This window comes from Coptis chinensis, chromosome 3 (genome assembly GCF_015680905.1).
Source record: "Coptis chinensis isolate HL-2020 chromosome 3, ASM1568090v1, whole genome shotgun sequence".
Classification (NCBI taxonomy): Eukaryota; Viridiplantae; Streptophyta; class Magnoliopsida; order Ranunculales; family Ranunculaceae; genus Coptis; species Coptis chinensis.
The window spans coordinates 70,951,059-70,966,026 of NC_141458.1; the positions used below are offsets into that span (position 1 = coordinate 70,951,059).

Below are 14,968 nucleotides of genomic sequence, written 5' to 3' on the forward strand. Positions count from 1 at the left end.
GGTTGGTGAATACCACTTTATCCCCAACCAAAAACCACTCTCACTTCTCACCAAACCCACACTTTTTATAACAACTCCATCTCTAACTCCACCTCTCTTCCAAGAAAACACTCCTCCACAAAACTCTCAAACTTCATTCAAATGTCGTCCGAAACAAACTTCTGGGGCGATATGCCAGAAGAAGAGTACTACACATCACAAGGTGTACGTAACACCCAATCATATTTTGAGACCCCAAACGGCAAACTATTTACCCAGTCATTTCTACCCTTGGATCAACCCATAAAAGGATCCGTTTACATGACCCATGGGTACGGTTCAGATACAGGTTGGTTATTTCAAAAAATTTGCATCAACTATGCTACTTGGGGTTATGCTGTTTTCACCGCTGACCTTCTTGGTCACGGTAGATCTGATGGCATACGCTGTTATCTCGGTGATCTGGAGAAAGTCGCGGCAACGTCTTTGTCTTATTTCATTAGCGTCAGGAGTAGTGAATCATATTCCAATCTTCCGGCTTTCCTTTTTGGTGAGTCAATGGGAGGTGCAGCAACAATGTTGATGTACTACCAGTCAAAACCAAACACGTGGACAGGTTTGATTTTCTCGGCCCCTCTTTTTGTTATTCCTGAAAACATGAAACCATCGAAGATTCACTTATTTATGTACGGTTTGCTATTCGGGATTGCTGACACGTGGGCATCAATGCCTGATAATAAGATGGTGGGAAAAGCAATTAAGGATCCCGAGAAATTGAAAATCATAGCGAGTAATCCACGGAGGTATACTGGTAAACCTAGAGTCGGGACCATGAGAGAAATTGCTAGAGTATGTGAATACATACAGGATAATTTCTCTAAAGTTACGGTTCCATTTTTAACTTCGCATGGAACATCTGATGGGGTTACGGATCCAAAGTCTTCGGAATGGTTGTATGAGAAAGCGTTGAGTGAAGATAAGACGTTGAAGATGTATGAGGGGATGTATCATTCTTTGGTACAAGGTGAACCAGATGAGAATGCTGAAAAGGTTTTGCTGGATATGAGAGAGTGGATTGATGAACGGGTGACGAGGTATGGGTCCTAGTTCTTTTCAATGTAATTCTGGTTATAAAAGATGGAAAGGATTGTTCACTCACTTCATTTCATTGTACTCTTATGTTAATGGCTAAATTCAACGAGTCCCACTTGCGGTTGTTGAAACTTGAAACATACTAAATTACTTCATTTTGGTTTAACTTGCTGTTTATGATCAATTTCTCAGTTGTTGGAGACGTGAAACTTTTATTCTATCAACTTGTCATGATCAACTGATGATCCAAAATTTTGAGCAGGGGCGGAGCCAGGAATTTGTATCACCCCCGCTGAGATCAAACCAAAATGTAATAGCCAAAAATAATTTCCCCAATAATCGCCAACAAATTTACTTGGGGCTACATACATGCCTACATGATATCTTTTTTTCCTAAAAACTACCACCTTTGATTTTTTTTGAGTCCTACCTGACTTTCTCTTTTCCTACGACCTACCAACTGGCACTCGTCTTTTATAAACTTACTGGTCCTAACTTGGTGTACGATGTACACTGGTTCTTATTATAAAGTTGAAATGGATTAATTGTGCATTGAACTCTTACGTGAATGGCAAAATTCAATTGAGTACCACACTCCCACTTGGGGTTGTTGACAACTACTGAATTACTTAAATTTGACCATTAACTTGTTGTTTATGATCAATTTGTCAGTTGTTGGGGTTGAAAATGAGACTTGAACTTTATTATTCCATCAACTTGTTAACTGATCGATGATCCAAAATTTTGAGAGTCCTTTCCTACTACCTACTAGTCCTATTCTAAACTCTTTTTTGTTACTTCATAAAATTCGCCTTTCTGGTAAAGAAATGATATAATATATTTCCGGTACTGCTCAGATTGGTCACCCAGTGATCGGGATTACACTCTCAATTCATCAACTCTCCGTCCCTATTTCTCAAAAAACAGAATATTATCAGGATAGAGAGTATGTTTTGGTGTGCAAAATATTATGCAAAAGATTCCATTTCAAATAAATGGCGTCAAATGACACAAAAGACAAAAGTGTCAAATGACTCCAATTCAAATCCCCCAAATGAAATTCTTTTTACATTTCTACGCCACTTCAACTAGCATAATTTGGATTTTTTCATTTTACGTCATTTCAACTCGCGTGCAAATCACACCACTTTTGTGGGGATGGGGGAGCCATTAATAAGTCTCTAACCAAAAGTATTTCCTCATACTTCTCGACGAATTTATGAGGACAAGCATTCATTCACAAGTTCTTATTTGTAAAGGCCCAACACGCCCATGTAAAAGCCCAACTAATCACCACCACGTGTATGACATGCTTGTCGTATTGTTTCTGCTCACCACATCAACAGTAGAGAGAGAGAGAGAGCGATAGGTTGGTGAAGATGAAGGGGAGAGCAGTGGTGGTAGGGGGAAGTATAGGAGGGATATCATGTGCACACGCACTGATCAAAGCTGGATGGGATGTGGTCGTAATTGAAAAAACATGCACACCACCAACTGGTAGTCCCACTGGAGCTGGATTAGCACTTGATCCTCAGTCTCAAAAGTGCATTGTATCATGGCTTCCTCAACCTGACTTACTCTACGACTCCACTTTACCACTCACTATTGATCTGGTACGCACCTATACGCTCTTTACTTTACTTTTTCTTACCATAATTCATATCTTGCTATAATTTTCTTTACTATTATCTCTTACTACATCTAACTTATTCTGTTTAACTTGGTCACGTCTTTGATTATAGTTGTTTTTTTTCTAAATACATGAAAACATTAATGCAAAAAAGTGAACAAATCATGATGGGTAGAGTGCAAATTAAACTGTCACGAATTACCAATCCAAGTAGCTAGCTTATGGTGTGTAGATTTAAGAAGTATGTTGGGGATTGCGGAAGGGAGAGTATGAAATACGATTTCTGTGACAGAATTATTTGCAATATTAATAGTCGATATGGATTCCCCTATTATGATTCGAGGTTATTGAGTACTATGCCAGAGGAAATATATGAGCTGCCCTCCCATCTTAAAGGAGACAATTCCTGACACACAAATGCTCCATTGGGCTGTTTTCCTGCGATTAAAAGAAAAATCAAATTTAGTTAGCTTTTCCATGGTGAAACTATTTCGTATTGGAATGTTAAAACCACGCACTTAAGGAACAATACCAAGACTTAGGGACCATTTTATTTTTATTTTATATCAAAGGTCTGATTTGTTAGAAAACTAGACTTGAATTAGGATGGGATTGTGGAAATCCTCTTTTGTCTGCATATCTCTTTATTAACACCTGATTCTCAAGCTAACTACATTCAATTCGAAAAAGAGGCTGATCCCCAATCAGGGGTTGATAGCAACTTTTCTCCTTCGCTCAACTGTCCTTCTTCTTCTTCTTCTTCTTTTTCAACTATACTTTCATGGTATCAGCTGTCAGATCCTAGTGAAAAACAAACAACTCTTACATGCCTTGCAATTTTTTTTACTATACGGGGATGGGAATCGTTAGTATGGAATGGATGTCATCTTGCGGATGAGGCTTTAGAATTGCCATGCATTGTACTAGATCTAATGGCTATTATCTAGAGGGTGAGTTCAGGCTATATGCAGAGAGATTGGGTTTGGAGCAAAAACAATGAGATCACGAGAAAATCCTATTTTTGGCAAAGTGGCATGCCATGGGATCCTAGAGCATAAAATCATCTATGATTTCCCCTGCAAGAGTGGTGCAAGTCTGATCGACATAAACTTTCCTTTTTTACATTGTAAAAAAGCTTCACACTATTGACTACTTGAATAAGCGAGGCATTACTGTTTCTTATCTTTTCACTAGCTCCTTGTAAAATTTTGTGAAGAAGATGGTGATCTTCTTGTTACTTGTCCGCTTCCAATTGTGATCTAGGAGATACTCTTGTCTCTTTCAGCATGCCTTGAACTATTGAACATAATATCTCAGAAGCCTCAAATTCCTCTAGTTGAAGAGAAGTGGCTGATGGATAACAAGTCAAAGCCTGTCTTTTGGTTGTGGAATGGAACGAACATTGTAAATCATCTAATAATCTATACAGACTCTATACTGGGGCTTCTTTAAGGGACTTCCTAAGTGGATACATGCAAGTGTGTATTTGAATCCGAAGCCACTGTGTATGATGATTTTTCCTAATCTAGAAACACAAATATTTTGTTGATGATTAAAAAACAATGAGAAGTGTTGGATCAAGAAGAAGAAGAAGAGATCTAGAAGATGATGAGTTGAACCACATTCTTTAATGGCTGTCTACGTATCTTGTGAAGAGGAATCAAACTCAAAACGTAGTTCAACTATTCTATTTATAAGAATAGATTAGGTTTCCATCATTATTTGTGAGTTAAGTAATTAGAGTTTAACTAAGAAACAATCTCTTGTCAAGTCTTATCCAGACTCTTCTAGAAGCTCATATTTTCCAAGTCAATAACTCTTCTTTATTGACTTGAACAACAATGAAACATGTTGAGGTTCGGATTGAGAGTTGGAGTTCCGGATTTGGAGTTTCTAATCAGGAGTTAGTTCTCCGAACCTACTACTTCAACCAATTCCGAACCTTTTCTTATTTCACTCTCGAACGACTTAAAGTGTGTTTTGGTATTTCCTATCCACACTAAGACCATACCTGAGTGTTAAGAAGATATTGTCACGTGTCACATATTTATTTGCTAAAATATGTACACACACTGTATCTAGTTAAGAGTTGCTTAAAGAAGTTCGTTGATAAGAAATTGGAGTCGCATCATGTACTGTAAGATATCAACCTTCATATTAATGTAGTGCAACACTAATACCAGATAACCAGACCCTCCTCGTTCAATTATTCATAACCAATTATTTCATATTTCAATTTGTAATAATCACCCGCTAGTTATATACTGACCATGCTTATTTTTCACCAATAAATGATCAAATTAAAATTTAGTAACTCGTAACAAAAGACTAAAAGCCTGACAACCTGACAGTTGCCACACCAATATCCATAAGTATCCCTAATCATAAGTTAAGAAAATCTCTTCTTTTCTAGACTATCCCTACATCCTAGGGTCCTTACACATTTTTCTTTCTTTCTTTCTTCTTTCTTCTTTTCACTAATATAGAGCTTTCTACCCAAGCAATTGTTTTTTTTTTGTTTTTTGATAGACAAGCGGGGTTATTTAGAGGTCCCCTACCCCTTTTCGTTAATAAAAAGAGCTTAGTGTATTCATTGATAGACTGTTCCTATAGAGTCCTCATATACAATCTTTTTAACATCCTCTGCAAAGGAGCTAGGAACAATATGTACAAACCTATGACTAGGTACATTTTTTGCAAGTGCATCTGCAAGTCTGTTTGTTTCTCTATATACATGAATAATAGAGAAGAACTCTAGTCTATCAATCACTCTTCTAATGTCTTCAATGATCTTGTTAGCCTGCCATGGATGATGCCCTTCATTCCTTAAGAAAGAAATGACATTGCTCGAATCTGTTTGTGCTTGTATCCTCTTCACATTGTACCTTTCTACTAGCTTGAGTCCTTGTTGCACTCCTTGAAATTCAATCATTACAATTGATGTGAAGCTTGACTTTCCTTTAGCTACTGCTACCACTACTCCTTCACTATCTCTTATGGTTGCTACCCAACTTCCCACTAAACCTTGTATTGTGCCATCTGTGTTAAGTGTGTTATTCCTTTGATCTGATTTAACATAGTTGCATTGAATACTTCTACTTGAACTCACCCCAACTTGAACTAACCATCTTTCTATGAAGCTTTGCCTTGCTGGTCCTTCCATCTTGATGTCAAGTGAGTTCATCCTGATCTTCACATCATGAATGATCTGATTTGCAACCTACCTTTCCGTTTTGTATTGGTTCTTAAATATTCTTGCATTTCTTTGCTGCCACACATGATAAATGAATGCACTAGTCACCAACCGGATTGCATCTTGCCTTCCACATTTGCCTTTGGACTTGTTAATAACCCAATGGAATTCATCTTCCCATGTAGCTGCTCTCCCCTTGTTAAAGCCTGCAAATAGTAAAATAGTATTCCAAATGTATTGGGAATACACATAAGAAAAGAACAAATGTTTCTCTATTTCCACATCCCTCCAATATAACACACATAAATCAGATTGTATCACCTTCCATTCCTTAACTTTCTTCAGAGTTTTCAATCCTTCATTAAGAACCATCCACCCTATAAAAAAGTGTCTAGGGATTCTATTAGTGAACCAACAAATCCCATGCCAATCCCTAATTTGCCTTTTCTTCCTCAAGCTTTGGTATGTATCTTTAAGTTGAAACTCCCTATGTAAAGAATCAGCCCATACAATCAAGTCTTCACCTCTCCCAATCTGAACTTCCTCTTCAATCTCAATGGCAATGTCAGGGAAGTGATTCCTAGTGTGTTGAGGAATACTCCACATTACATCTGAGATAAGCTGCCTCACCTTTACATTGATGTTAGCTGCAAAGTCATAAAACAAAGCAATTGTTGACATATATAAGTCTCTAATATATTAATAGAATTGACAATTCACATAAATTCGAGCTTCTGAAGAAATTGCTAATTTAACAGCAACTAAGTGTTAGACAAAAATGACATGTCATTGCCACCTAAGTAGTTTCATCACCTCCACATCGCATAAGAACCACTTCTATGAAGATTTTTTTGTCTCTGGTCCATGTAAGCTGCGAGGTCATCGTCTAAGTGATGACCACTTGAATATTCATATCCCATTCTAAAGAAACTAACCGCGGGCAGTCATTGTCAGCCCGGTAAGGTTTATGTAATTACATGAGTTAAAACTCCATGTGTGATGCTAGTAACTGCCACCTCCCTCATGTTGGAAGGGGTGCACAAATTCCGAGCTAATTTCTCACGTGAAAAATCATGGTTTAAATGTTTATTTCTTTACACTACTATATCAAATTTTAGGATTCCTATATGTTTCGGCAATAATTTGCTTCAACACAATGAGAGCAATATCATGAAATATGCACTAAGAAATAGATAAGAATTTATGGTTAGGAGAGATGAAACTAAACCAAGATATGACTGCCTACATATCCAAGATATGTTCTCTAGGGATCAAGTTTCAACGTAGTTCACATTATGAGAAAAAGTGGTTTTTATATGAATGAAAAGATCGAGTCCTAAAAGGACTGTGTTTGTTTGTATCACAAGAATTGTGATCTCTTAGAACTTCTATTCTTATCTTCTACAATAATGAACCTAGACATATTCATACCTAGACCAGTTATTGGGTATTGTAGGATTAAGCCTTTGGGCTTAATTGATTTGGGTTGGATCTATTGCTGGCTTGACCTAGCATTGGGCCACAAAGTGGGGGGTCTATGCATCGCCCCATCTTTGGCGGATGAGCAAAGTTCATTCAACAAAGAAAGTATTGTAGAGAAAGGATGGAAGAAATATAGGGGATAGAACGAATATAAAAATTGTTGGGACCAATTATAAATCCAACTCCATATGTAATAAGATTTGGTACGTAAGTGACCGCTCCATGTAAGCGGTTTATTGAAAGAAATAAAGGTGGTTGTGTACTTGTGTAACAACCAAAAATGGAGAGCATGATAATAGTAGGGCAAGGTTAATAAATTTAATTAGAAAGAAGACAAAACCTGTAAAAGGCTTGGAGAAATAAAAAAAAGTTGTCTTTTTGTACGATAAGTGTGCAAATGAAAAAGTGGTAGAACCGGCTTTAGGATAGATAGACTAATATAATGACTTATTAAATTGAGTGGGACCAACTAATAGGCTAAATGAAGAGATATGTAAAAGTAATTGCATGTGTTGGCAACTTGTTTGGCTAGAAGAAATAAAACATCAAAGATGGAAAGGAATGGTTGGGCCGGCTTATAAGTCAAATTGGAAAAGTCATTGTGTAACTAAAGAATTGGTTGGATTTTTAAGTTTGCAAGTACTAAAGTGGTAGGGCTGGCCTTGAATTTTCACTAAAGTTTTATATATCATCATGAGTATGACTGGCTTAAAGTAGTAGGAAGTGTGCTGGAAGTTGGTTTGTATATATATTTGGGTAAAAGGGTATACTAAAAAGAATGCAAAGGGGCTTATTTGTAAATGGTAGGGCCGGCCTACTAGTTGTTGATGTCCTTATTTGAGAAGAAGTGGGAAACCAATCATAATTTTCACCAAGCATAAACTAAAGAAAGAATCTTGTAGGACCGGCCAGAGAATGTAAAATGGATGCATTTTGGTTTAACTAAATTAGAAAACTGGTTTGACCGGCTGAGAAAAGTGGATTGGTAGTGGGACCGACTAATTGATGAGAGTATATTAGAAGTATAAATTGTTTTGGGATTTGGCTCTTGGGCCGGTCATATACATGAAGAATTAATAAGATGGCTTAAGTTAAAAGAATTAAAATATTGTCCATGTGAAAGTGTAGGACCGGTTTTACCAGGCGAATTTCTTGACTCAATTTGAAGTAGAATTTGGTAAAGCTTTGGTGTTAGCAGTAATTAGAATAGTACTAGGTTCAACCAATAAATATTGGAGTGACGTAGTAAGACCAGCTTCACATTATAATTATGTAGGGTCAAAATATTTAGAGTGGCAATAAAAACGAGGGAGTTAATGTATGAGAGGCGGTTTTCATGGGCAAGAGTCCTAATGCAGAAGGGAATTGTACTTAGAATCCTTGTTTAATTAAAATACCAGAAGCCACTATAAATACAACGCGCCGGATGGGGTAGGAGAAACAAATTAAATAGAAAGAAAGAGAATAAAAGTTGAGAACGAAACTTGTGAGAAGGATTATTATTATTATTATTTTGTTTTTGTGTTGATTTTGCAAATTAGAAGCGAAAATTTGTATCAAGAATGGCGAGAATTCAACTTTAACGAAGATGGACCAAGACAAAAGGTAATCTATACATACAAAGTCAACCCAGAAAAACTCCAATAACAGAGATGAAGAAACGTTTTGCATTACAAGAATTCAACGTAGACAGTGTTAAAAGTGTTTTACAAAAAGCCAAAGAAGATGAAGCAGGAGCAACATGGCACCAATTATCTTATGGGTTGAAATTTCCCTTGGACAATACCATTGTAAGGATCTTAGAATGGTGGCATGTTACACCTGCACAAATGTCAGCTCCGTTTTGGTTAATAGTCTCAAGGATGTGAAGATTACAATTACAGTACAAACGAAGATTTGGGTGTCAAGAGCTTTACTCAATTGCAAGGCCTCGTGTCACTCCGAAAGACAATTTCATAATGTTCGGCGTGCGCTTTAAAAATAGAAGAGAGAGGTTTAGTGGTCTTTCTGATAGCTACAAGCATTGGGAAGATTATCTGTATCGCATACGAGGGAAGTGGAACACGACGAGAAGGGATGTTCCAAACAATTTTATTGGTAAGGAACTATATTGTGTTTACGCATAGGTCGATATAATAATGCTCGTGTTAGGAAAGAAAGATTTTGTAATAACCTACTAATTGTGTTTTTGCTGTTGGTTGTATCTGTAAATGAAATTTCGCCGATTGATATGGTAGACAAAACGCAGGATAACTTAAAATTTTACTTCCATGGGAAAATACCATCTGAAGTATTTGACCTAAGTTTCCCAGATGATATTGTTAACTTCCTATGTGAGGTGGAGGAAGAGGTAGAGAAAGAGGACGAGAGTGAGGGGCAAGAGAGTGATGAGGGAAAAGAAGAGGGAAGTGTTGAAGTTGAGGATGAAGATGAGAGTTATAAAGTTGTAGGAAGGGAAAACTAGTAACACCAAAGCTTTACCGAATTCTACTTCAAATTGAGTCAAGAAATTTGCCTGGTAAAGCCGGCCCTACACTTTCGCATGGGCAATCTTTTAATTATTTTAACTTAATCCATCTTATTAATTCTTCATATATATATATATATATATGACCGGCCCATAAGCCAACTCCCAAAACAATTTCTACTTCTAATATATTTTCATTAATTAGCCGGTCCTACTATCAATCCACTTTCCTCAGCCGGTCAAACCAGTTTTCTAATTTAGTTAAACCAAAATGCATTCACTTTACATTATCTGGCCGGTCCTACAAGATTCTTTCTTTTGTTTATGTTTGGTGAAAATTACTACTGGTTTCCCACTTCTTCTCAAATAAAGACATCAGCAACTAGTAGGCCGGCTCTACTATTTACAAATAAGCGCCTTTGCATTCTTTTTACTATACCCCTTTGCCCAAATACAAGTGCAAACCAACTTCCAACACACTTCTTACTACTTTAAGCCGGTCATACTCATGATAATATATTGAACTTTAATGAGAATTCAAGGTTGGCCCTACCACTTTAGTACCTGCAAACTTCAAAATCCAACCAATTCTTTGGTTACACAATGACTTCCAATTTGATTTATAGGCCGGCCCAACCATTCCTTTCCATCTTTAATGTTTTAATTCTTCTAGCCAAACAAGTTGCCAACACAAGCAATTACTTTTACAGATCTCTTCATTTAGCCTTTTAGCCGATCCTACTCAATTCAATAAGTTATTATATTAGTCTATCTATCCTAAACCAGTTCTACCACTTTTTAATTTGCACACTTATTGTACAAAAAGACAACTTTTTTTATTTCTTCAAGCCTTTTACCGTTTTGTCTTCTTTCTAATTAAATTTATTAACCTTGCCCTACTATTATCATGCTCTCCATTTTTGGTTGTTACACAAGTACACAACCACCTCTATTTTCTTTCAATAAACTGTTTATATGGGGGCGGTCACTTACGTACCAAATCTTCTTACATATGGAGTTGGATTTATAATTGGTCCCAATAATTTTTATATTTATTCTATCCCCTATATTTCTTCCATCCTTTCTCTACAATACTTTCTTTGCTGAATGAATTTCGCTCATCCGCCAAAGATAGAGCGATGTATAGACCCCCCACTTTGTGGCCCAATGCTAGGCCAAGCCAACAATGGATCCAACCCAAATCAATTAAGCCCAAAGGCTTAATCCTACTATACCCAGTAACTAGTCTATTTTTGAATATGTCTAGGTTCATTATTGTAGAAAATAAGAATAGAAGTTCAAAGAGATCACAATTCTTGTGATACAAACAAACACAGTCCTCTTAAGACTCAATCTCTTCATTCATATAAAAACCACTTTTTCTCATCATTCATATAAAAACCACTTTTTCTCATAAGGGGACGACTATCACACATGGCCCTAGACAATACTATATGTTCTCTCTCCTCTTTCAATTCTCTTTACAAGTTTTTTTCATTATTCATTCCCCTCTCCAAAGTCCAAAAACACAGGATGAACTGAAAGCCAAAATACATTTGCTTGCTCTCACTATCTCTCTCTCCTCATGAATGGAGTAATTTTTGTTTTCTTCCTTTTCCATTTGCATGTGAAGTAATTAAAATTAACTAAGCAAATATGTTAGGTTGTGGAATGAAGTTCCTTCCCCTAATATATTTTTAACAACAGCTATTATAAATTCCAACTTCGAAGAGTGAATCAGCAAATTGGTATCTCAAACTTAGGTTTATTGTTTTATCATGAATTTAAGTCCAATATCATCAGTAATTTGTTCTAAGTAATCAACTAGTGAAATAGAAGATTTAAGAAATTCAATAATAAACACAACTACTGTTTTTTTTTAAAAAAAAAATCAATCCAGCTTAGTTATTCATAATATCATAACTCAAATAAAATTAGCAATGGGGGCAAGAGAGAAATGAACAATGAGGAAGAAGGTGACCTGTAACCTTTTAAAAGGGGGTGAACAAAATTTAAAAAGGAGAGAGAAATAGAGAGAGAAGTATTGTTTTTTACTTTTATTTCTCTCATGCCATGTCCTCCCAATCAACCAATGAAAACTGTCTTCGTTGTTTTTGGCTGTCCGGGGCCATGTGTGATAGTCGGTTCCTTCTCATAATGTGAACTACGTTGAAACTTGATCTCTAGAGAACATATCTTGGGCACAACCATATCTTGGTTCAGTTTCATCTCTCCCAACCATCAATTCCAATCTATTTCTTAGTGCATATTTCATCATATTGCTCTCGTTGTGTTGAAGTAGATTATTGCCGAAACACTATAGACAAATTTTACAGTGTATCCTTAGAAGTACTCCTTGCGTACGTATCTCTAAACATAGTTAACAATTTTTACTCTATGGTAGTGTTTGTAACCATGTCAGGTAAGTCATCAGATCTATTATATCTTACACTTTGGTTTTGCACCACAAATTTTGTTAAACAGAACCAAGCAACAGATAGCAAGAAGAATATCTGCTCGACATTAGCAAGAGACGAAAATTTCACTTTCAGAGCAGCATATTGGGCTGAACTTCATGGTCTATTATACAGAGCTTTACTACCCAACACCGTCCTCTGGGGTCATCTCTTCCTTTCTTTCTCTGTTTCAGATGACAGGACTTCCGTCCGAGTTATGGCCAAAGTTATCCAAACTGATGAGATCACTGAGATAGTTGGTGATTTGCTTATTGGCGCAGACGGTTGCCTATCAGCTATACGAAAATATTTCTTACCTGATCTCAAATTGAGGTACATTATTGTTCTTGTTAGTTACTTGTTTGTTGATATTAGTGTTTTTTACTGTTACTTTGTATCCGTGCTTTTATTTTAATTACAAAATTAACAAATTTCTGGTCTAATATTTGATGAGCATATTTTTTTCGGATTAAACCGGAAATATAAAGTAAACATGATCAATGTGGAGCTGAATAGTTGACACTATAGCTTAACATTGTTGGACATGTAAAAGCAAAATGTTGTCAAGTATGAGGCTTTTAATAATACACTTTTTGTGTCCAAAGACTTCAAAGTAAAACATGAAATGGAGGGATGTGTATGAGAAATGTAGAAAGATCCATGCCTTGTATTTTATTTTATTTCCCAAATCAGTAGCAGAAACATGCCTTGGTCAAGAGACAGCCAAAGTTGAGGTTATAGGGTGAAAATTCGGTTCCTCTTTTTGACATCAAAAATGTGATAACACATATTTCCTGTGATAATATAATGGTGTAATATACCCTTGCATTTTCTTTACACTGTTGATAGATAAAGTTGGTAGGAGTCAATCTAATGTAGTTCTGACTGGCAGAAGCTTCACTTTAATAGAATCTACACTTTAATTGAAACACAATTTAAAGAAGACCTAAAATCACTCTTTTATTGAATCTCTCAATCACATAAACTTCAACACTGAGGAACCATAATTACAAGCCCTTATTTAAACTAAACTTAGAAAGCATAAACCAATAGTAACACGACATGTGTCACAACTAACTAATGGACTCGAACCATGGGCTTGGACTCAACTAAGGAGCACATGCCCATAAAATGTAGAGGGAACATAGGCGCACGCCTATGACACTGATAGACTCTACTAATGTTCTACATCACAATCAGTACATTGTTCACCATTAGTTGGTATTAGTCAATTTTAATGTACGTAGTCAAACTGATGCTAATTTTATCTTCTTGTTTTATTTAGGTATTCAGGTTACTGTGCTTGGAGGGGAGTTATGGATTTCTCTGGAAATGAAACCTCTGACATTGTTATGGGCCTCCGTAATGCTTATCCAGAACTTGGGAAATGCATATACTTTGATCTGGCACCAGGAACTCATGCAGTCCTCTACGAGCTCAGGAAGAATAGAATCAATTGGATGTGGTACGTCAATAATCCAGAACCAGAATTAAAGGTACAAGTCGTCCTTGTCTTACGTTCTATTATATATTGCAGTTTTGAGAAGGGTTTGCAATTGCAACGTATACTTGTTAGTTCATTTCAGAGTTTTAATCATGTATAAATGTTTTTTTGTTAAATAAAGAACCTCGCTATTATCATGTTTTTGTTCTGAGTTTCACTAGGAAGCTATGAAAATAATGGTTGCTTCAGCTGAGCAATATGAGTTGATTGAACTTATTGTATCAGGGAAATGCTGTGACCATGAAAGTAAGCAGCGACATGATCGAGAAAATGCACAAAGAGGCTGGGAAAATCTGGGTTCCAGAGTTGGCAAGATTAATGAAAGAAACAGAGGAACCTTTTGTGAATGTGATATATGATAGGAATCCGTTAGAGCGACTCTTTTGGGATAATGTGGTGATAATTGGAGATGCAGCTCATCCTACCACTCCTCATGGCCTGAGAAGCACGAACATGTCCATATTAGATGCTGCTGTATTAGGGAAATGCCTGGAGAAATGGGGTTCAGGAAATGTAAATTCAGCTCTGGAAGAATTCCAGTCAATCCGCCTACCAGTTGTTTCAAAGCAAGTCTTGCACTCAAGAAAAATGGGTCGTATAAAACAAGGTTTAGCTCTTCCTGATCGTAAGACTTTTGATCCGAAGAGTGCCTCTCCAGAGGAATGCGAAGAGCTTCAACAAAAAAAAATGCCATTCTTTACTAATGCACCCGTGCCAGTTATTTCGACTTAATTATTGTCATGATTCTTTGTATGTATGTAATCTTAAAACAAAGTATGAAGAGAGAATAGTGAAATGCATCGAAAAGGTAAGTGTCAAATCTTTATCTAGCCATACCCCAAAATCCCAAGTATAGTTCTTTTGTTGTGGAGCCCCTTAATTGCGAATGAAATCATGATACGCAAGCATAACAACGGTATTACTTCACCCAATACCTGGACTTTTAGAGAAGCTTATTTATCCTGTTTTCCTGCTACCTAATCAATGAGCAGAATCATTTATAATTTATAGAAATAAATTATTATCTAAGAGCAAGTAATGGGATCCTTAAAGATCAGTTATGAGAGAAAATAAGTATCTAGTGACTACTGTTAACAATGAAGTTTGCAAAGGAAAAGTGGAAAACAATATAGCTCGTATTTCCAGCAATGTCGAAAAACTAGTA

General features: G+C 36.4%; 2 protein-coding genes across 2 annotated transcripts; both read left to right on the forward strand.

The window, feature by feature from the left end:
- LYSOPL2 (lysophospholipase 2) lies at window positions 1-1,237 on the forward strand. The gene has a single exon (XM_086602551.1). The coding sequence runs from the start codon at window positions 142-144 to the stop codon at window positions 1,084-1,086; it is 945 nt and encodes a 314-aa protein (XP_086458677.1). The 5' UTR covers window positions 1-141; the 3' UTR covers window positions 1,087-1,237.
- A 25-nt stretch (window positions 1,238-1,262) lies between these two features.
- Window positions 1,263-14,623, forward strand: LOC147510636 (FAD/NAD(P)-binding oxidoreductase family protein). The gene is made up of 4 exons (XM_086602550.1): window positions 1,263-2,684; window positions 12,328-12,632; window positions 13,585-13,795; window positions 14,029-14,623. Exons 1-4 carry the CDS (start codon window positions 2,451-2,453, stop codon window positions 14,533-14,535), a joined length of 1,257 nt encoding a protein of 418 aa, XP_086458676.1. The 5' UTR covers window positions 1,263-2,450; the 3' UTR covers window positions 14,536-14,623.
- The last annotated feature ends 345 nt before the right edge of the window (window positions 14,624-14,968 follow it).

Coding starts and splice junctions, on each gene's coding strand:
- LYSOPL2 (XM_086602551.1), top strand. CDS start 142: ATGTCGTCCGAAACAAACTTCTGGGGCGATATGCCAGAAGAAGAGTAC.
- LOC147510636 (XM_086602550.1), top strand. CDS start 2,451: ATGAAGGGGAGAGCAGTGGTGGTAGGGGGAAGTATAGGAGGGATATCA. Junction 12,633..13,584: donor TTACCTGATCTCAAATTGAG/GTACATTATTGT, acceptor TGTTTTATTTAG/GTATTCAGGTTACTGTGCTT. Junction 13,796..14,028: donor ATCCAGAACCAGAATTAAAG/GTACAAGTCGTC, acceptor TTATTGTATCAG/GGAAATGCTGTGACCATGAA.